We start from the raw sequence: 23,873 nt of genomic DNA on the forward strand, positions 1-23,873 counted from the left end.
AATGGTATAAATAAAAGTATTGGCTCATTATGAAAAACTTAGTAAGTATTAAACTGCTGAGGTGGTGAACTCATACTTTCACCTATGTGGACGTGACTAACACCACGACCGTGTAGATGTTAACGCTTTTGCTACAAGTACCGCTGATGTCAACGACGACCCAGTGGCTATGTATTTGGGATACTATAACCGAAGCTCTTCGCTCAAGTCTTAGATGTGACAAACTTGGATGGCCCCTTTTGTGATTGTTCTGTAAATGGCTAGTGTCGTATGTGACACGTATTTTTGTAAAGCCATTCTTCATGTGTATAATATTTGATTAAGCTTTAAACAGATAGACAGTTTTATGTCTCTGATTGTTGTAATTAACTTACGATAGTTTTATAAGATTTGATTTTCGTTGTACAGATTATGTTTTTCGCTGCATAGACGTTGACTCTGAATATTAGGTACATATTATGGGATGTGTATTATATATTGGCTGAGTGACAAATAGTCATGCCACTGTGATGACTCATTTTGTGTTAGTATATATATATATATATATATAAAAAGGGTCGTCACAGGGTGCTTGAGCATAATTTGTTGGTGTGGTTGGGCTCCTACGCTCCATGTATGCTCGAGTGCTTGTTGCTCTTGGATTGCGCTCGAGACCTTTGAGGTGGGCTCGATCGCTTCTTCTTCAGCTTCTTTACAATACTTTGTTCTAAGCTTGGAACTTGATGGATTCTGAGTTCTTTTCTTCCAAAACCTACGAAATGCAAGAAAACACAAAACATCAAATTATAACAAAACTAAAAGATTAACATATGTGAATTAAGGGGCTTGAATGTGTAACATTCAGCACTTATCAACCACCACCAAGCCAACAGTGGGCCACCACCAAACCACCACCAAGCCACCCTATACCACCACCGAGCCACCCCCAAACAACCCATGGATCATCATCGGACGACTCTCGAACCATCACTAGACCACTGCCGAGCCACCCCTAGACCATCGTTATAGTGCCCCAGATAATTATCAAGAATAATTAGGTCTTAATAAGGAAACTAGGATCTTCTGGCTTTTCTTGAGTTGATTGAACCAGGAACGTTCGCTGTTCCCACTAGGAATGTTTGCGATTCTACTAGGAAAATTCACGGTTTTAACCTCAGGAATGAACGTGGTCCCTACCACGAACGATCATTAACGTGTTGTACTGTGTGTTGAAAAATACATCCCATACCTTTAGTGTGTGTGTCAGACCGTACACCGAACAATTGTCTAACCCTAAGTTTTTCATGAATGTTCACGCTACTCTTGTTAAATGTTTGCCAAAAGCCAGATTAGTTGATTCTTATCCACTTTAACCTCTTCACCTGTAAATACCTCCCACCCTCGCCCTCTTCACCTCATTTCCGTCCATTTCAGTCCGCAAACCCTTGAATGAGAGTAAGAGTGAGAGAGTGTTTTGGACAAGTCTTGGAGAGAGAGAAGTAACCCCCTTAACCTAACTCGTTTCTTAAGTGATTCTTGCTTTGTTTAGTTAATTTATGTGGCCTAGTTTACTGTTTTGGAAACTAGCTAATTTTCATTTTGTTTTGGTATGTTTCAATTAATTTATGTCTCTAGCTAGTTTTACATCTTCGCTTAGTTTTGGTTTTAATTCTAGATTAGTGTTTGATTTGTGGATTTTACGTACTTAGCACTGCATTGAGATATTATTGAGGTTAGGACTTTGCTAGAGATCATGTTAAGACCTTAGGACTTGCTTAAAACCAGTTTTTTGGCTTTTAGGTTTGAATTTGGGATTTTGCCCAAGCGAAGAACGTTCTCCCTTCGCTGGACGAACGAACAGTGTCTTAGATGAATGTTCGCCATCCAATGGACGAACGATCGTTAGACGAAGTGGAAACTCAGTTAAGAGAAAAACCACTCCGGGGCGGCCAAACCCAAAATTTCCACTATTCAGAAGACAAAGTTAGTTACAAAACAATAGCACTCACATACCCCTAATGCAGTGGTCATACCTTGAACTCTGACGTGTACCTATACACAAACACCTCCCAACCAAGTCTCCTACCTGAAGGGGTCTTCAATGGAATCCTTTACCTTAGGGCTCCTCCCTAAGATAAACTTCACAGCTGATCAAATCACACACTAGCAATAGCTAGAGAGCTAGCAGATCTTCAAATCTCCCTAAACACCATCTCTAAGCTATAAAGAATTCAATACCAAATTCTGTAAATAATACATGCTTAGAGGCCTCTATTTATAGGCTACAGAAGACCTAAATCGAGTCTGATACGATTTTCTCTAGGTAGCATCCGAACGCAAGCTGAAGCCGTCCGGACGGTTAACTGTGCAACCGACTTTCCATAATGCACTAAAAATCGTTCCTGAATAACGCCACATCCGGACGCTGTTGCCCTAGCGTCCGGACGGTTGCACCTCTGCTGCACATAATTTTCATAATAAGGACTAGCGTTCGGAGGGTGTTACCCTAACGTCTGAACGGTTGCAATTCTTCTCCACTTCTTGCCTTATCAAGGACAGCATCTGGATGGTTGCAATTCTTCTCCACGTCTTGCCTTCTCAAGGATAGCTTTCGAACGGTGTAGACCTAACGTCCAGACAGTTGCAACTTGCAACTATCTTCTCATATTTGTGTCTGCGAAGGAAATCCTTTTAATTGTCGAACACTGAATAGCGTCCGGATGGTATTGCAACGTCGTCCGAACTGATGCACTTTTAACACTAGATTCTTCTCAAACTCTAAAGAGTGTTCAAACGTGTTGCTAAGACGTTCGGACGGATGCAAGCTTGAACAGTTCGAATCTTCTCGACACTGATGGGAGTCCAAATGGTATTGCCACGTCGTCCGAACGGATGTAGCTGACTGAGGAGCATCCAGACGCTTTACTTGGCCATCCGGACGAAACAATGGATTCGAATTTTCTGAGTTGGAATCTGCACAAAATCTTCCTAGAATTCTGAAATAGCCTTCTTGAAGCTTGTGACACTGCAACTTGTCATAATAAGGCTTTTCCCATATTCGAGAAATAAACTCTAAATATCTGAAGACTCTGAAATATACGGCATCCCTATGAAAGTAGCAACAATACATAATAGTGATTTTGTCAACAGAATGCAGCCAATCATAAACTAACAGATCCCATTTGACTGGCACGGATGTAGCGAGGACCTAGTGTGTCCCGCCGTGATATGATAGATATCATCTTTATGTTGTATCTCGTTAAGTGTAGACTTTCACTCTTAATGTTGGTGACTCTTAGATCTTTGGTTTTGGATCTGTACTATTGTGATTGATAAGCGTTGAATGTTACACATTCAAGCCCCTTAACTTATATATGTTAATTCCTTAGCATTGTTATTTGTTTGATTTTGTGTTGTTTTATTGTTTTCAGGTTTTAAATAAAGATGCAATTAATTCCATTAATTTTAGGCTTAAAGCACACTTTGAGAAGACCTAGAAGATATGTTTAAGCTTAACCAATCATATAGGATACCTATATGATGTGGTTAAGTTTAATCAAATCAAGTGAAGGATTAAATCAGAATTTCTCCAACAAGAGTCAAAATCGGATTGGATTCAAATTTGGATTCTGCATATGTCTCAGTGTTTGGATCATAACTTTTGCTTCAGATATCGGATTGCAATGAAATTGGTGGCGTTGGAAAGCTAACAAAAAATAAAACAAATATATCAGAAATAACTTTTCCCAAATTCGGACGTTTACTATGTCAAAATCGCCCCGAAATAAAGGACCGCAATTCTGGCCGAATTTGGAATCCTTTTCCTACTTGGATTGAAGTTTCAATCTCCTACTTGGACAAGAAGACTCAAGAGACGATTTTTCTGGAATTATAAGAGCTTATAGGCCTCTCCTAATCTCTATAAATAGGCCTCTAAACATTGAAGAAAGACACACTGCTACCTAGAGCAAATTCAGAGAAAAACTTCTTGAAGGCTTGAAGAGTTGAAGAGAAGTAATCATGGCAAGAGGCCATTGCAGCAACTTCATGAGCGGCTAAAAACCTTTGTAGGGTATTGATGTAGCCCTATCCAAGCACAATGGTTTGATTGTATTTTAATTTAGAGAATTTTAGTTTATGCATGTTGGTTGTATAATTATGAGAATTGCTACAATTTGATATTGTTCTACATCTTTTAATGCAATTGTTCTTCAATTCATAATCAATATTGGTAGAATTCTTCTCTTGTCTTAGAAAGCTTTTTACCTTTATTGAACTCAAATCATTCTTATTTTCTGTGATTATGAGAATGATGATTATACAACGGGTTTAATTGACATATGATCAAGAGGATTAGATAGGCCATGCCTAGGGAAGACGAATCGTACTACACCCTAGTTTAGTGTAATTTAGGTAGACGATTCGTGCCAACCGAAGATGGGTTATACTTATGCTTTGATTGTATGTATCCTATTAAAGACGTAGCTAATCCATGCCTAGGGAAGACGGGTCGTACCGCATCTTAGTGGTTAGGTGGACGGTCCGTGCCAACCGAAGATGGATTATACTTATGCTTTAATATGGTAATTTCTTGTTTATTTATAGCATGCATAGAATGAATTTCTCTAATTAAATATGATTAACCATTGATGTGCGGATAGCGGTGAAGTCAATACTCTACTCTTTCTCTCTCTCTTATATTTCAATTGTCTTTTACGTTTATTTTATGCACTTTAGTTAATTACAAATTCAACAATCTTTTCATTAGTTATTTTTAATCTTCATAAACTTGATAGCAATACCCCTGCAGTCCTTGAGGTTCGACACCCTCTCTATAGCCTTATCCTACAAGGATTCGTTCTATTGCGAGTGGTTAATTCTATTATTGATATATTTTGGTAAACAAAAGACCACATCAGTGATGACTGGTCTTTTGACCGTATTTTGAGAGTTTCGGTTGTTGTTATTTGTGACGATGTTTTAGTTTACTCTAGCTATTCTTGTGGTTGTGGATTTTAGAATGCTATCTCTATTCTTTTAAGTGAAAGTCTTCCACTGCAAACTCTCTTCGGAGAGGATGAAATCCCTGTGGTCTTGTTCTTCTATAATAAGACTGAAAGATGAACCATGAAGTTAACTACCAGTTAGTTAATTTCACTGGGGCGTTAAAACTGGTATCAGAGCGTTAGGTTCTAAAAGATTATTGGACTTATAAAGATAGCTCTAGGAAGATAATCATGCCAGAACTTAGGATAGTTACCCCTTAGAATTTTTCCTTGAGTGTTGGCTCGAGTCGGTTTTGACTCTGCTGCTTGTTGCAGACAATGCCATTCCGAAGGAAGCCAGCAACCGGGCCTAACTTCCTAGGATTGGGGGACAATAGGGAGGACACACACCCTGAGCGTGTGGGCATACTATTCATGGAGCTATCAAACCGAAGTCGACGCAATTCATGAAAACAATTACCCAGCTAGTCATGGCAATGGCAATGGCACTGGACCGAGAGGCTAGGTATCCTGCCAAAGGACAAGGTTGTAGCCTGAAAGATTTTTGTAGTCCCAACTCCGATAACTTGGATGGAAGTGGTGATCACTTCAGCATAGAGAATTGGCTGAATGACACCAGGGAACTTTTGGATACAATCGGCTACATCATGGAGTAGATGGTGAGGTATGCTACTCAAAGGCTGATTGGCAAGGCGAATAGATGGTGGCAATCGAAGAAGGACCTACTTATATTGGACTTGGGGTCGGAACATGCCATCACTTGGGAAATATTTTGGGATAAGTTCCATAAGCAATTCTTGCCTCAAATGGTGGAGGCAAAAGCCAGGGAATTATGGACTTAGTTCAAGGGAGCATGTCGGTAATGGAGTACGTGACTAAGTTCATTTAGTTGTTGAGGTTTGTTGTATACCTCATTCCAGACGAGGAAATGAAGGCCAAGAATTTTGAGAGAGGCCTTAGCCCGCGCATTAAGACCATGATGACATGCTTCCATATCCGTAACTTTTCTCAGTTGGTGGATTGCACCTCAATTTAAGAGAAGAGCTTGAAGGAGAATGCAATGGCCCCTGCAGAGCAGAGGAAGAGGACCTTTGTTTAAGGAGTTTCCTCAGGAAGGGTCGGACCTAGTGAGAGTGCGGTTGTAGGAAGTCAGCCTTTTCAACGAAGCTTTCAAGGATGCACTCCGACTATTCCGTAGAACCAACCTTAGCAACCCCAAAGGAGTCAGGCACCTGAGCTGTGGTAGAAGTGCAATAATTTCACTAAGGACTTTGTAGAGTAGGAACGGGCACCTGTTATCGGTGTGGCCAATTTGGTCATTTCAATATGGATTGTACGGCGAAGGTAGGAGCCTCACGGCAAGGAAATGCACTGAGACCATTCCTTACCATGCAAATCCATTCGCTTATTCCTAAAGAGTCGGAAAGAGATACAGAGGTGGTCACAGGTACTATCCCCATCTTTGGATTTAAGGTATCAGTTTTATTTGATTCAAGAGCTACCCACTCCTTTTTATCTATCATGTCCATAAAACTATCTAGACTCTCCGTTAGAACCTTAGAAGTTGGCTTAAAAGTGGCAACTACAGTAGGGAAAACGGTAACATGTAGTAGGATAGCACGTGGATGCCCGATAACAATCAAAGGGAGGACTTTTCAAGCTAACCTAATAGTATTACCTTTGCACGGGTACGACGTAATCCTGCGGATGGATTGGTTAGCTAAACATTTCGCTAGTATCGACTATGCGCATAAACTCGTGACACTTAAACCCTGGGGAGAGGCGGAAATTACGTTCGTAGGATCGTGAGTGAAGTCTCTACCTTCAGTGGTGTTTGCCATTCAGGCAAGGAATCTCATCATCAATAAAGGCCAGACATACTTAGCGTTCATCACCGAAATCACAGAGAATGAGAGGGACTTATAAGAAATCCATGTAGTATGCGATTTTTTCCACACGTTTTCTTAACGAACTATTCTGGATTGCAACCAGAAAGGGAGATCGAATTCGAAATAGAATGCGTTCCGAGAACGGGACCCATATCAAAGGCATCATATAGGATGGTGTCGACAAAGCTGAAGGAGCTGAAAGCCCAGCTGCAGGAGTTATTGGACAAGGGTTTTATCCACCCGAGTTCATCACCATGGGGAGCGTCCATGTTGTTCGTGAAAATATATGTTGGCCAGAATCAACGATTTGCTGGACCAACTGCAAAGTGCCAATGTATTTTCGAGGATCGATTGACGATCAGGTTATCACCAAGTTAAGGTGAAGGAGGAGGATATCCCCAAGACGGCGTTCCGAACTTGTTACGAGCATTACGAGTTCTGGTTAATGTCATTTGGACTTACCAATGCCCCTGCGATTTTCATGGACACTATGAATAGGGTTTTTCACGACCACCTAGACCAATTCATAGTAGTCTTTGTTGACGACATTCTGATCTACTCCAAGAATCAAGAGGATCACGCGTTGCACTTACGAAAGAGGTTGGAGAGACTTCGACGGGAGCAACTCTATGCCAAGCTCAAGAAGTGTGAGTTTCGGTTGGATAGCGTGTCCTTCCTTGGGGACGTGATCTCTAGTAAAGGAGTATTAGTAGATCCCAAAAAGGTGAAGGCAGTAATAGAATGGGGAAGACCAACCAGTGTCCACGAGATTGGAAGTTTTCTAGAATTGGCCAGCTACTACCATCACTTCATTGAAGGGTTTTCCAAAATGTCAGGACCTCTGACTTCCTTCAAAAGGAAGAATGCTCGCTACTTTTGGACGGACGCTTGCAAGGAGAGTCTCCAAGAGTTAAAAAGGCGATTGGAATCAGCACCTGTTCTAACGGTACCAACAGAATGTGAGAATTTTGTAGTGTACAGTGACGCCTCAAAGAAATGACTGGGAAATTTACTCATGCAGAACGATAAGGTGATTGCTTACACTTCACGCCAACTAAAGAACTATGAGCAAAATTACCCAACCCACGATTTAGAGCTCACCGCTGTTGTTTTTGCTCTGAAGATTTGGAGACATTATACGTATGTTGAAAAGTGTAAAATTTATACGGACCATAAGAGCTTGAAGTATTTCTTTACCCAAAAGTAATTAAATATGAGGTAGAGGAGGTGGTTGGAGTTGATCAAGGATTACGATTGGGAGATTAATTATCATCCGAGTAAAGTTAATGTGGTAGCTGACGCTTTAAGCAAAAAGTTGTCAATCGAACTCGCAACCCTAAGTATTTCTAAAACTCAGTTGATAATGGAACTCGAAAGACTGAAACTGGAGGTTGTGTCTGGAGATTCACCAATACTTCTGTCAAGTATGGTGATTAAACCAGAACTACTGGAAAGGATCAAGGATGCCCAGAAAATTGATCTCGATTGCCAATAGATCAAGAAGCAACTTGAGGAGGGTAAATCAAGGGAGTTTCGTTTGAAGGATGATGGGACACTTACCCATTTTGATCAAATTTGCATGCCAAGAAGCGAAGAGCTAAGAAAGGTGATCATGAGTGAGGCTCATCGATCATTGTAAACTGTGCATCCTAGAAGCACCAAGATGTACAAAGGTTTGAAGACGACCTATTGGTGGAACAACATGAAAAAGGAGATTGCCAAGTACGTCGAACAGTGCCACATGTGCCAACAAGTTAAGGCAGAACACCAAAGGCTGACAGGAATGCTCAAACCCCTACTAATACCTAAGTGGAAAGGGGATGAAATTGCGATGGATTTCATCCTAGGTATACCAAGGACATCGACCAAAGAAGATTTCATTTGGGTAGTAGTAGATCGTTTGACGAAAAGTGCGCACTTCATTCATGTAAAAGTAAAGGACCCTATGGATAAGTTGGCAAGGCTATATGTGCAAAACATAGTGCAACTACATGGAGTATCATTTCGAACAAGGATTCGCGATTTACATCAAGGTTCTAGCAAAGTTTACACAGGGAGATGGGGACAAACTTGAAGTTCAGTACTGTATTTCACCCCAGACTAATGGCTAATCAGAACAACCCAATCAAATTTTGGAGGATATGGTGCATGCTTGCGTATTGGATTTCAAGGGAAGTTGGATCCAATACCTACCATTGATTGAGTTCACTTACAATAATATTTACCAAGCCACTATTGGAATGCCACCCTATGAAGCACCCTATGGACAGAAATGTCAATCGCCCTTGTATTGGAGTAATGTTGCAAAACGACAATTATTAGGGCCAGAGATCATTTAGGACACTAAGGACAAGATAGTTATTATCAGACAAAAGATGGAAGCAACACAAAGTCGATAGAATAGCTACGCTGATGACCGAAGGCGAGTATTAGAATTTAGAGTTTTAGGTAGAAGATCAGGTGTTCCTAAAGATATCTACAATGAAAGGAGTGATGCAATTTGGCAAGAAGGGAAAGTTAAGCCCTCGATTCATTGGACCATTAGAGATAACAACAAAGAATTGGAAAGTTAGCTTACCAAGTTGCTTTACCGCTAGATTTGGCAGGAACACATGACGTCTTCCATGTGTCGATGTTAAGGAAATACATCTCTAACCCAATGTAGTAGTAGAGTACGAACCTTTGGGAATGGAAGAGGAGCTAACTTACAAAGAGAAGCTCGTACGAATCTTGGATCGCAAGGAGCAAGTTTCGCACACTAAGACGATTCCCATTGTGAAGGTATAATGGCGCAATCATGGGGTAGACCATTTGGAATTGAACTATGACATGATACTTTTAGTATAAGCATCTATACAGTATAGTTATATTACATACATCATCATCTTGTACAATGAAAGAATATTCTCTTGCATGTGATTTCAACTTAAACTGAGTTTATCAAATGATAACCTGTGTATCATGCATATTATTACTCACTAAGTCGTTGACTTACACTTGTATCTTTTCCACCTATGAAACATGAATTGTTTTATAAATAGTTTTTGTGATAATAGGTTCGGAGCAGCATTTGGTCTTATTGGAGGGAGAACCTGGGATCTTATTTCAAGAGTTAGATCTTGGCTGGCGCGGATGAGGCGAGGACCTAGTGAATCCCGCCATGATATGATAAATATCATCTTTATGTTGTATCTCGTTAAGTGTAGGCTTTGACTCTTTATGTTGGTAACTCTAAAACCTTTGATTCTAGATCAGTACTATTGTGATGACTGGTCTTTTGACCGTATTTTGAGAGTTTCGGCTGTTATTATTTATGATGATGTTTTAGTTTACTCTGGTTATTCTTGTTGTTGTGAATTTTAGAATGCTATCTTTATTCCTTTAAGTGAAAGTCTTCCGCTGCAAACTCTCTTCAAAGAGGATGAGATCCCTATGGTCTTGTTCTTCTAGAATAAGACTGAGAGACAAACCATAAAGTTAGCCACCAGTTAGTTAATTTCACTGAGACGTTACAACCGTCAAGCCAACCCCGGATCACCACCGAGCCACCCCAGACCACAACTGACCCACCCCCAAACCATCACCGGACCATCACGCCACCATTGAGCCACCCCCGAGCCAACCTTGGACCACCACCGAGCCACACCGAACCATCGTTGAGCCACCCTCGAACCACTGCTAAGCCACCTTCAAATCACCACCAATCGACCCCCAGACCAATACCCAACCACCCCCAAGCCACTGTTAGACCACCACCGAGCCACCGCCAGGCCACCACTGAACCACTCCCGAACCACTATTGAACCACCACCAGGCCATTGTCGAACCATCACTGGGACACCGACAGGCCTCTGCCAAACCACTACCGCAACTCAAATTATTAAGTTAATTTCTTTTAATTATTTTATATTAATATATTTATGTTGTGAATAAAAATTAATTTTAAAGGTTAATATGATTGAATGAAAATATAAAAATATTTGTGATTTTCCGTATGCACCAAACGCCAGAATATTTTTAACGAAAAACATTTTCTTGAAAAATAATTCCCTAAAAACATTTTAAAATGATTTATCTAAAAACATTTTAAAATGATTTATCTAAAAACATTTTCTAACGAAAAACATTTTACACCAAAATAAACGGAACCATGGTTATAAGTTTTTAAAAGCAGACGGTTTCTTTCCAAGTAATACCACTTTGGGGAAATCTGATTTATCAATGGAAGAGCACAATTAACTTAACACATACTATAAAAAATAATAATTGCCTAAAGCTTGGCTCCAAGTAATTATTTTTGTTATTGTATAAAATTAGCTTTCAAAGCTCGAAAGAGCTAAAGAAACATACACCTCGAAATAAAAATAGATACGGCTGGCAATTGTAGATATAAAATAATAAAGTGATGCTACTCTTCACATCCATTTATCACATATTTCATATTGGCTGATATGTAGTGTGTTTCAAGTGACTTTCCTTTTATTTTTAAGTAAGTGATATGAGAAAGCACTTAAAAATGATTGTGAAGAGTAGCATTACTCTTACAAATAACATCACTATTAAGATATCCTACACAAAAATATCCATGGTATGATTGCATAATGATAACACAGGAAAAGCTCAAGCTTGACAAATTTATACACGAAACAGAGCACAAACTAGAACAAAGCTCAACGTAGTAGCTGTGCCTACATCTAAAAGGTACCTTTTGAGGAAAATTAATATTACACTAGATATTAGCCAAAAAGATGAAAAACAAATTATTATTATTATTATTATTAACAATGCTGGCGTCAGATTGGGCGGAGGATGACTTCCACGGCTGCAACACAGGAAACAAGAATTCAACTTTGCAGGGGCCAAGATGCATTTCGCAGTCAAACCAGCTAAAGAGTTGAACCCATAGTAGTTGAAGGTTAATTATACTAACTCAATCAGAATTTGGCTCCATTTCTGTCATTGGCAGCAAGTCCTCAATAGATTTAGAATATTGGCGAAACTGCAACCAGCCATACAGCATTGGACTATTTTCAGTTCAACAATTATACAAGTTAAAAGGCACCAAATCAACTGACTTGGTGAAAGCAGTATTAAGCTAGAAATTAAGTTTAGTTTCCACAATTCCTGATTGAAAATGAAAGAAAAAAAAAATCATTGAAACAGCTTGATCTAGTTATATTTAAGATGGCCCAACACGATCATGATTTGAAAATCTTAGCAAATATTTTAAGATTTTTGCTGTATGTTATAAAGTAAAAACAATCCAAAAGGAAGATGTCTTTGAAAACTTCCCAAGGATGATTGCTAACAGTCATAGAAGGAAACAAAACCCTCCGAAGTAAGTTGAAACTTAGCATGTGCCTTTTAGGCTTTAGATTTAGCATTCCAAAAATGCAAATATTTTCACGTCTAACTAAAAGCCTTTTCTTTTCTATTTGGCCTTTTGCTCTATAAAGCAACCTTGGCTTGGCTCTCTAATACAGAGTGAAGGCAGATGCAGATTGAAGGCAGATTGAGGAACCAAACAATACTTGCAAAAAATTCATAATAACTTAATAATAATACAAAACATGAGCGTTTCTTTTCTTTCTTTTCTTGGATTTGGGGGGAGGGGGGTTAGATCATGTGGAATCTTTAGAATAACAGGATTTTGAAGCTAGTTGAGTCAAGCAGGGAAACCTCATCTGTTATCTATTAAATGTATTATATAAAGTGGAAGCTCAAGCTCAAGGTGTAAGCTTCCTCCAAATAGCCATTAGAGAATTAATTTAGATACATGTAATAGCATTTAAAATGTCTCCTTCAGCAAACATTCAAGACATCAAGTATACTTTGGTTAATTAGCGTTTAAACCTTCTTTTTTCCTACGCATTAAACCTTCTTTATTATACCTAAAATTTCTCTCTCGAACCCTTTTTCTCCCATATTTACTCTTCCCTCTCCCACACCATTTGTTCTCATTAATTCTCTCTTCCATTTAAAGGTCTCTCTTTAATAAACTTTCTGCATAGCAATCAGGTTTTTTTAGGTCACCAAATTCTAGGAGTCTCTCCTATTGAAATTGGTTTATGTATCCATTAGAAACCCCTAATAAAAGTTTGTCTGATCTTATGAGTGTCTGAAGGGCAATACTTCTACTACAATAGAACGGAAGTTTCATATTAAATCAGGTAATTGCTTTCTACGAAATTTTAACCAAACTAGATGTTGAGAAAGATAAATGGTGGTTTTTCATGTCTTCACCCACACTAACGTTTATTATTTAAAGAAGAAATACAAATCAAGATAACAACAAATATAACAATCCTACACAAACTAAAATATCACCAAACCTAGATAAAGATAAACTCAACTAGATATAAGATAAGGATAAATCCTTTAGCACTAAACAATACTAATCTACCTTAACTCAAAAGCAACTTTTTCTTTTTGAATATTCTATGGTTTCTAAAATTCAAGTCATAATGAATCTACTTACATACAAACAAATGATTAGGTAATGTGTCTGACTACTTGACAAATCTATTCGAGAGAGTTCAAAGGTATGTTCCTTAAGTAGATATTCAAGATAGGAATTGTGAAGTCTCCATAAATTCCAGAAAGTTTGGCTGTTTGTTTGAGAATTATTATTCTCGTGAAGATCCTAATTTTAATGAAACACAAGAATTTCAGGTAAGAAATGTCAATTCTCACACATCTTGTATTCACAAGAATATGAGACTTTAATTCAAAATTTCACTGAAAAAGTAACTACATACATTTCATTTTAGGAAATAATGTTTATAATTTCATTCTCAAAGGATTTCTCAAAATTATGTTTCGTGTATTTTACTTAAAATTGATTATTATATATAGTTAAGTATAACCTTTGGAGTTGTATCATAAGCATATCCTATGGATGACATTCAGTTTCTCATACTTTCGTAAAAAAAAAAAAAAAAAAAAAAAATTGGATATTATTGTTACTATTGCTTTATTGTCAGGGTTGCATTATATCATTTTCATGGTTCTAATGCGTTAGAATAATACAAGGTCTGTAATTTCACTCAAGTTATTATTTGTTTTTTTCAAAAATAAAAAATAAAAAAATAAAAAAATAAAAAAAAAAAAGCTTTAGTTTTGATGAATTATTTTCTTAAATTCTCATTCAATGTTTTGTCTTTTCCAGTGCTTCACAAGTCTATAATGCCAGCTCATTTTCATAAGTGACAAACGTACACACATTAGTTAAGAAGGGAATCTATTGAAATGCACCTCTTTCAGAATCTCTTCGGATTTATGAATTAACTCCTGCACTTTAGCTCTTCCAGATTCTTTTATAGAATTAGCCTTTGAATTTATAGCATCCACCTATAAATTGTAGAATAGAAGAAACTAAAATATTAGACAACTTCATATCACATGGCTTACTACACAATTGAAGGGAGATTCAAAGTACCTCCAGAACCACAGCTTCAACATTCCTTTGCCTTGTTTCCAGATCACGTCTCCTAGATTCCACCTCAAGCTTCACATTATTGAACTCTTTGGTAGCCTCCTCGCACTTTAGATCTCTTTCCTTTTCTAACTGCTTTCTTAATTCATCCAACTGTTCAGCTGGGGTTAAACGAAGAAAGATTTAAGCTCGAAAATACCAATTCAGAAAAGGATATAACATAACGTAGCTTGGATAAGAAGTTACCTTTGCCTTGCCGTTCCACCAGTTTAGCCTCAAGTGACTTATCCAGCATTTCCTCATCACTCAGTTTAGCTTTTAAAGCCTTAAAGTCCTTCTCAATGGATTTGGCAGAGTTTACCTATTAAAGGTGCTGAGGTTAAAAAAGATACAGCACTCAAAAGCCTTATTAAGAACAATTCAAAAATGATTTTATCTTCAGCATAGAAGAGCTCATGGGTTTTTGATATATCCGAAGATTTCTGTATGGGCATCACATCAGGAATTCATTCAGATCACAAAAAGTTCTTTCCCAGGGCCAACACAGAACCTGCCAGATTTCAACTGCAGAGCATAAGATAGCCAGCTAAAGCACATGTTCACCTGTTCTTGTATAGCCTGCATCTGAGCAAAGTGTTTTGACATTTTCTTCAAAACCTGTGAAAATACACACATATAATCAATAACCCTTTATTAAAGCTAGTAAATTTTCTGGGCGGTTTTCTGTTCATGCATGTTTACTAATATTTAATATGCTTAGTCATGGACTCCTTGGCTGTCATACATCAGAGGATATCAATACCTCCAAGGAAACTAACTTCTATGTGTTTAGCTATTGTGAATGTATGTGCCTAGCTATGTTTTACTTGGGGAAGTAGGTTACATAATTTGGCCATCAGCACAATAAACTAACTTCAGCGTTTAAAGAAACTTTACAAATAAACCAACAGCAATATGAATGGTATGATTTCACGATAATAATTTAACGGCATTTATTTGACAATTTTGAGGGATACATGTACGCATGCATGCATCTTTGTCCAATCCAGGAATATTCAACTCCCATGAACAACAGGGTTAAAGTAGCACTAGCTTAATTGACTTGTTATTCAATATAAAGTAAACTACTCATCGAGATAAAATCCCATTCAAAAATGATTATGGAGAAGTAACATGTACACACAATATGCATTTATCCAAATTAATAGCATTTGAAGAACTACATGGCATTTAGGAAATTAATGGAAGCCATGTTTTCCATAATGTTAATAAAAACCATTTCTTCAGTGAAGGCAATAAATTCTTTAAGTTTTTCTGGGAAGGGCTGAACAAGCTATCTGACTCCATGAGCATATTTTAGGACTTAACGCAATTTTTTATATGCAAACCTTAAAATGTTAAAAGGCAAGAGTGCATTTGAAAAAGGTTCATGAAAATGTCCAGCAGGCAAATGAATGAGAATAAATTATTAGCACAGTAATAGTATACCTTTGTATAAATCTCAACAATGGCATTCTTATCCTGATAAGATTGCATTGCTATTTTTTCAGCATTCTTTGCCACCTCCCGAACTGATTTCTTCTCCTCTAATGCCCTCTTTAAGCAAATATATGAAGAAAAAAAAATTACTTACATGTTGATAAGAAAAGCAGAGAAAAAATCTTTAACGTGAAAAATATAGAAACAGGCACACCAATCAGAAAGAAAAAAAAATTCATAAAATTAATAGACCATGCTACATTTAATTCTCTACACTAGACATAAGATAAATGAATCCAAATACTTCATTGAAAAGCCAATCTGACAAGAATGATATAGAGCCCTTTATTTGAAAACCTATGATATGAGATTGAAGATCACAGTAATAGTATCCACTACTTCATGAATTTGGAAGTATAACAGAAACTTGATACTTGCACAAAAGTTGCAAAATGTTTAAGCACACATGCACAAACCAAACACCATATTTACACACAAGAATATGGCGATGCTGATAAAATAAAGAAGAGTAATGTTATATACCACATTTTTATCCCATAACGATAATGTGGTAGTTTCAACTAACATTTTTTTTTTAAACAATGATTGATCTAAGAGTTTGTGGAAACTACCACGTCAAGATTGTAAGATAGTTGTGTGATAAAAATATAGTTTATAGCATTATTCAATAAAGAATGGCTTACATAGATATGGAAAAAATAGTAGGACAAGAGGGAGGAGGGTGGAGAGGCAAGGAAAGGTCATTTATATATTGCTGTGGAACAGGCCAAACATATCTGTTTTTACCAACTTATCTTATTCCCAATTGTAACGAAATCGTATTGTGGCCTTCATGCTACAAAGAGGTTCATAACGGATGCTACAATGGGCTAAGGCCATTACTCTATTTAACAATTAGACCAGAAAAGTTTAACCCATGCCTTTTTGTTTATGTCTGACTGTAGCACCAGTGTTGAAGTAGCTTTATTATTTTATCTGGTTGAAATCTTGCTTATAATCAACATTAATGCAGTACCTCTTATATGAATTACCATATCTTAGTTAATGAGAAGAAAAGAAATACCTGTAACTTATCTGGAGATTGGACAATTTTTGAACGTAGATTTGCATTTTCTTGAACACTTTGTACTAGAACAAATTCAGCATTAGAAATCTGGAAAAAACCGAAAAAAAAATAAGAACAATGAAACAAATAGCAGTTAAAAAGAAAGCAAACATATTTGAATAACCAATCTGCATGATGAACTTAAAATAGAAAATTTTCTTCTCAAATGCAGCACCAAGATCTTAAACTGCAGTTCAAACAGGCAGAAAAAAGCCAACTCCAAATATAACAAGTATTTGAAAGGAAAAACTCAGACCTTGAAATCTGGGAAGATATAAAGAAACTCAGGACAAAAAAAGGCAAGAACAACAAGAAGATAAGCAACCTAATAATGAGAAGATAATTAAATAATTTGGAAATAACACCTTTGAAAGATATCATTGTGGTCGACACAGAAGAGACAAGCACAACTCACAAAAAAAGTTATCCAAATGGAAGAACAGAAACTTCAACAACTACAGAAAGTGTAAATGTGGGTGTTTGAATATTAGTGTGTGGGTAACAAAAGAAGATCAAGCAAGATCAGATAATGATTCAATAGAACCTAAAATCGTTTTCCCTAGAGAGTTGGTTGGTTTAAGAGAGACCCCGGATTGGACCAGCCCTCGTTCTCACAAGAATGGTCTGCCTAAGCGGAAAGCGCCTCCACATCAACTTCAGTGCGAACAAGTGTGTATATAAGCTACACTCTTTGTTGAACATAAAGTTGTAAAAGATTCCAAATTAGCATAATCATGTAATCAAGAGTCTGTGCTATAGATTCATCATAAAATAGTTAGGCTATTTGTTTCTTCAGATTAATTTTTAAAACAAAAAGACCACCAAATTTATAACTTTAAATCAAACAACAAACAACTAAACCAGTTGTCCCAATAGACCCAAAATTTGTAAGCTTATTCTTATGCTATTGAGTTAGACCAATAAATGTGCTCATTTTCAATAACCTGACCTTCTCATCCATTTCTCCTGTCTTCTCCTTCAGCTTGCGAAAAGAAGCTCTCAGTGACATCTGGTGATTGTTGAGGCCTGCAATGGTTTGACGCAATTCTTTAACTTTTGCATCTACCTCCTGAACAAGAGGCAACTCCCTCTCTCTTGCTTCATTGCACTCCTCAATCTCTGCATTCAACTGCATGCAAACATTTAGCACAAGTCGATGCCTATTTTAAAGCTTTTATTTTTATTTTTTCCTTTCTGGATCTGTTAGAGAAACCTGGGAAATCTTAGCCTCCCACTCTCTTTGCTGCTCCTCAAGAAGGTTGACTTCATCCACAAATGGACGCAGGAAATCCAGTTTTGCCCGTCTGAGATTGAAAACCATAATCAAACATATAATAGAAGCAAAAACGATTACAGAAACAAATTAACTTAAATTCATTGGTAGATAGTTCATTTGTAAAACCACAAAACTAAATTTTCCTCCTTAAAGACAAACAAAGTTATCTCCTTAATGTTCAAAAAGCGGAGTAATTCTAATACTTTGTAAAATGTTCAAAATAAGTCATCAGTTGTTTAGCACAATGTACTTTCTCTATAGTTTGTTTATTCTAGCATTTCTTACTCAAAACTAGACGAGTGTCACAAATACTTTACTAGGACTAAGGTTTTACTGTTTTTATTATTTCCCTTTATCATGTAGAAAAGAACACAGAAAAATCATGAGAAAGCAATGGTATACCTGAAATGCAATTGAGATCTCAAAAGGGAATCAGAAAAAAAAAAATATTGCATAGAGCTAACGGGAACTAATTAAGGATTCACCTAAAAGTCTTTGGGTCCAGACATGTTGATGACCAATGGTGCCTTCTTGCCTTATGTGATGCCTGTGGAGGGAACGAAATGACAAAAATTTCGAGAACCAAGAAAGGACGTTGGAGGAGCTCAAGTCCTTTTTCACTAGGACAACTGCATTTTTAGCTCCCTTAGTGATTAGTTCTAATGATTTTCTTGTACTTTTTTCTTTTTATATTTAAGCTCTCTCTGGTATACTTCTTGTATACTAGGGTTCTGCGCTTTTTGAAATGCATTACATTACTTTAAAAAATAAAATAAAATAACCTAAGCTGAAAATGCAAAGCATCCAAACCAAAAATTCACCAATTTAGTACAAAAGTTTTTAAGTTAACTCTTGCCACCAGTCATACCACGATTCCAAGACCAGGATTCAACCAAAGCAGAGCTATTGACCATTCTTTCTGGAACATAGGAAACAAAGTCTAATAATTTTTCCAATTTCCCTCACACCCGTTTCGCACGCTGCCTAGTTGAAGTAACTCATCTCCCACTTTTCGTATTAAATTAGATCAATGAATTTCTCAAAACCAAGTGTAACTGCCTAAGTGGTGATCAAAAACCAGTTGAAGAACTTATAGAAGAGAATTGCCATTAACTACAGTATCTTAATGCAAATGAGCCAATCATTTTTACTTTCATATAAACCTCAACAATAATCACAAATCATTTCTCCAACAAATCAAGATTTACTTTAACAAATCGTTTTGGCGACTAATAACTAGGTCCACCACACAGACTGAAAATATCAAGAACCAAGAACTTACCTGTGAAGACCAAAATTGAGAATTGAGCTAAGGAAAAATCCAGTCCTGTCAGTATCTGGTCTTATCAGGTCTTTGAGGGTAAATCTTTTCGGGCATTCTATCGATGCCAGCACCTCCTTTATCCGGTTGTAGAGCTTGATAGTCTGGGCAGACTCGACATGAAAGTCTGGGTTCTCGAGCTGCTCGAGCGCCGCGAACTCCAATTGTCCATTATCTTCCCTGCACAAATCAGAAACCCCAGAAAGGAAAAGAGGTCAGACGCCCTAAAAAGCCAAAGTAAATTTGAAAATTCTTTGTTACCAAACCGAAGAAAAGAAGAAACTAATGTTTAAAAGTTCAATTTCAGTTCTCGGAAGCTTAAGAAAGCAGATGGGGTTTCTCATTTTCTCAGCAATCAAGGATATTCTTCTCTATTTCAGGAAAACTAAGCGGCACTTCCACTTTCTCTTATCTGAAACAGAAACAAATCTAGAGATTTTATAAGCCTTAATTCCATTCCATTTTCTCACGCATCTTTCCAGCAACCAAACAGACCATTGGGGACGGTTCCAATTGATTAAAATGTAAAAAAGTCGAAAAATAAAAATGCTCTATGAAATTTGAAATAATTATCTGAAAAATGAAAAGAATTTGAAACTGTTCGGGGCATTACTCGTGGAGAGCGTCGATGTGGAAGAGGAGACGGGCGTAGAGATCCGAAATGAAATCCGGGTTGGGGTTGAAGAGATCGTGCTCGGATATGCTGGCGATCTGCGACTCCGCCAAGATTGCCACTATCTCACCGCGCGACATTACTGGGTACTCGAACTTCGACATTCTTCAAATTTCTCTGCGATTCGTTACCGCACTTGTCTCTGTGTTAACTTGTTAAGAGAGACTCTCTGTGACTGCCAACGTTTTCCCGCCCGAAAGAGTTAAAAAGAGAAATTCAGCAACTTTCCCGCTTCTTCTTGGTATAATGGCACGTCATAAATGGGCCTTGATTTACGTGTTTTACAATTAGGTTTTTTTTTTTTTTTTTTTATGCGTTATTAAAATAAATTCAAAGGACATTAAGTCCGTTAAAAAAATAATTTATTCCTTATAGATAAATTTTGTCTATTAAATTAACAGATTTCGATAATGTGATACGTCAAAATCAATAAATTATGACACATGTCCTATTTAAGTCAATGTCACACTAACAAAATTTGTTAAGTTAGTGAACGAAATTCGACTGTAGAGAGTAAATTATTTTTTTCGCATATCTCAAGGACTTTTGAGTTTATTTTGATACCACAATAAATCATTTATAATTTATGTAAACCACGTGTCCTAAATTTTACATTTTTTTTCCTATTATACATAAGAAATGTTAAGTTGTATATCCTTGTACTCTTGTTGTCCAACTCATCCTACGTAAATGATGGATCTCTTTGTTTGGTTTTTTTTAAAATAATAAAATAATAATAATAAATAAAAGAATAATAACTTAAAGGAATCTGTTTGTACTGTGCAAGATTTCGGTCAATTTTGCCGGATTCCGGCTAACCCAGATTCCAGCGAAATTGGCCGGAATATTGCCCCCGGATTCCGACCTCCATCGCTAGAATCTGACAATAGTAGTCGGAATTTGATGAAAGTGGCCAGAATCCTACCGACTAGTGATGAAATCTCATCACCGATGGTTTTTCGCTATTGGTTATCTTTTCGTAAAAACCAAACACTGGAAAATATTTTCAAGGTAATCATTTTTCTGAAAAATAATTTCGTTGAGAATATTTTACGACGGAAAACATTTTACTTTGAAATAAACGGAACATGAATGTAATGTACCCTATTTTAATTATATTATTTTCTCACCTACCAGGTGTTTCTATTATAAAAATAAATAAAAAATACTACATATATTTTCAAGTGCTGACTTTCTGAAATGGCAGTAAAAATTACTATTGGATGCTATATGTATTTTTTATTTTTTATTTCATTTAATTGTGATGTTTACTAATACGTTAGAAAGTGAACATTTGGAGATATGTGTAGCGCTATTCTAAAAGAGAGAGAGAGAGAGTGAGAGAGAAAAAAAAAAAAAAAAAAAAGAAAAAAAAAAAAAAAAGAAGCGGAAATTTTAATTAAAAAATAAAAAAAAAAGCTCTACATCCTGCTAGTGAGAATAGCTAAGAATTTGTTGAGCACTTTAGCTCTACATCAACTATGCATAATTTAAAAGGCAATTTGATTCTCTTTTCTTTTTGAGAATGGTAAAAAGTAGATAAATAAATAATATTTTAAATATTAAAGTAAGAGTGTATATCTAAAATGCAAGTCAGATGTAAGTACTTCAAAAAAAAAAAAAAAAAAAAAATTGATAACTAAAATTAAAAGAAGTGTTCTTGAATTAAATTTTAGATATAGGTTCGTTTGTTTCAGCGTAAAATATTATCTGAAAAATATTTTCTGCATTTTTCGGTGTATGGTGGGAGTGAAAATAATGGTCAACGAAAATCATTTTCAGTTTAACCGTAAAAGCCTATTTAATTTTTGGAAAATAAAAATTGTAAATCGTTTTCTGGATTTAAATTCTTCATACTTGCACGCACGTTTGTGAGAATCAGCCACCATCGGGCACTGGAGTTTGTTGGTAACCGACTCTACTGCTGAAGATCCTCGAATTTTAGTATCCGATTACTGGAATCTGGCAATCGCCGTCGGAATCTAGAAAAACAGGCTGGAATCAGGCGACATAAATCATATTCAGTTTGGCTGGAATCTAGAGATGTCACCAGATTTTGGCAGACTAGATTCCAGCCAGTTTGACCGGAATCTGGAGATTTCTACCGAATTCTTGCCAAACTATGCCATATTCTGGGGAAATTGGTCAGAATCTGGTTCGCCGGAATCCAGCAACGGCGACCAGATGTTGCCAAATTCCGGCGATGGTTGCCGGATTCTATTTTACACTATTGGTAATTTTTTTATACGAGCTAAACACTAAATAATATGAAAAATGATTTTATTAAAAAAAATTTACGAAAAAAAAATATTTTACGTTGAAACAAATAAAGCATAAATATTTACCGAACGCCAATGATTTTAGATACGGACAATTGTAGTAGTGTAGTGAAGTCATTAAGCCTATCAAGCCTATCACCTAAAAGTATTCACTCTTTAGCAGCCGTTTCTTTTATACAAACAAATATTATATTAATGGTAATTATTTTGATGTACCCTATTTGGTAGTAAAGTCTATCAAGCCGACGATACTTTGCAATTATTTATTCGAATTTGAGAGAATTCAAACAGGTAATTGTGAGAGACGATTACTTATAAAATTTATCTGACCAAATAAAAATTTGGTTGTCTAACTACTTATACAGCCAGGTGGGTCTCATAAGTGGTCTTTTACAATCATATACTCGAATTCTTTCAAATTCGAACAAATAATTTTACCGGATCCTGATCTGCCTATCACCTAACAAGTGTTACCCTATTCTAATTTGAGAAATGCATTTTTTATTCCAACATCCTTCTCTTGTCTTCCTATTTTGGGAGAAGGACCCAAGTGTACTATATATATATATATATATATATATTATAGTTTTTTCAAAGACTACTGATAAAGCACTGTCCTTGTACCCGCATTGCTTGTTTTCTTAGAGCACTAGCAGCAACTTCCCTTCAAATTTTCCTCAATATATATATATATATATATATATATATATATATATATATATATATATATATATATATATATATATATATTTTATAGTTTTTTCAAAGACTACTGATGAGCATTCCTAGTAGCCTCACCAAATTTTACTCACCAAAATAACTAAAAATTACTTTTTTCTATTCTGATGAGCCACTTTATTAAAATTCCCCCAGCAGCCTCACCATTTTAACTAGTCAATATTCACTATTCCATTTAAATAATAATTTTTTCATATTTCTTTATTTTTTCTCTATATAATATTTTTATAAAAAATCATTTATATCCATGAAATAAGGACATTATCGTGTGAGAGATGGGAGATGAGAGAAGAAAATGAGAGAAAAAAGGAAAAAGTGTGCTAATCATGTGAGAGAGAAATGTGAAACAAAATTTGGTGAGTGGGTTGTTGAGTGAAAATACCTGGTCTAATTTGACTAGTAATTTCAGTCATCAAATTTTTTTGGTTAAAATGGTGAGGCTGCTGGGAGTGATTTTTAAGAGTTTTCATCAAATTGGCTCACCAAAATAGCTAAAAAACTAATTTGGTGAGGCTACTAAAAATGCTCTAAGGCATTGTCCTTGCACCCGCATTACTTGTTTTCTTAGAGCACTAGCAGCAACTTCCCTTAAAGTTTTCCTCAATTTAAGGAACTAAACCATTCTGCTTTTATATTTAAATGCACTCCGCAATAACTTCCCTTATTCATTCG

The 23,873-nt window shown here is 36.4% G+C and overlaps 1 protein-coding gene across 2 annotated transcripts; it reads right to left on the reverse strand.

The window, feature by feature from the left end:
* Positions 1–11,504: 11,504 nt before the first annotated feature.
* LOC133882376 (kinetochore protein NUF2 homolog) lies at positions 11,505–20,367 on the reverse strand. 2 transcript variants are annotated; one of them, XM_062321529.1, is made up of 12 exons: positions 20,125–20,367; positions 19,473–19,691; positions 18,128–18,218; positions 17,864–18,043; positions 16,873–16,962; positions 15,798–15,905; positions 14,913–14,966; positions 14,556–14,670; positions 14,313–14,470; positions 14,129–14,224; positions 11,805–11,873; positions 11,505–11,696 (listed from the first exon to the last, which is right to left on the reverse strand). In XM_062321529.1, the coding sequence occupies exons 1-11, from the start codon at positions 20,286–20,288 to the stop codon at positions 11,805–11,807; spliced, it is 1,344 nt and encodes a 447-aa protein (XP_062177513.1). In that variant the 5' UTR covers positions 20,289–20,367; the 3' UTR covers positions 11,505–11,696. The 2 variants fall into 2 exon arrangements, with proteins under 2 accessions (XP_062177513.1, XP_062177512.1); XM_062321528.1 differs by having other exon boundaries at positions 11,505–11,873.
* Between the last annotated feature and the right edge of the window lie 3,506 nt (positions 20,368–23,873).

Source organism: Alnus glutinosa, chromosome 11 (assembly GCF_958979055.1).
Source record: "Alnus glutinosa chromosome 11, dhAlnGlut1.1, whole genome shotgun sequence".
Lineage (NCBI taxonomy): Eukaryota > Viridiplantae > Streptophyta > Magnoliopsida > Fagales > Betulaceae > Alnus > Alnus glutinosa.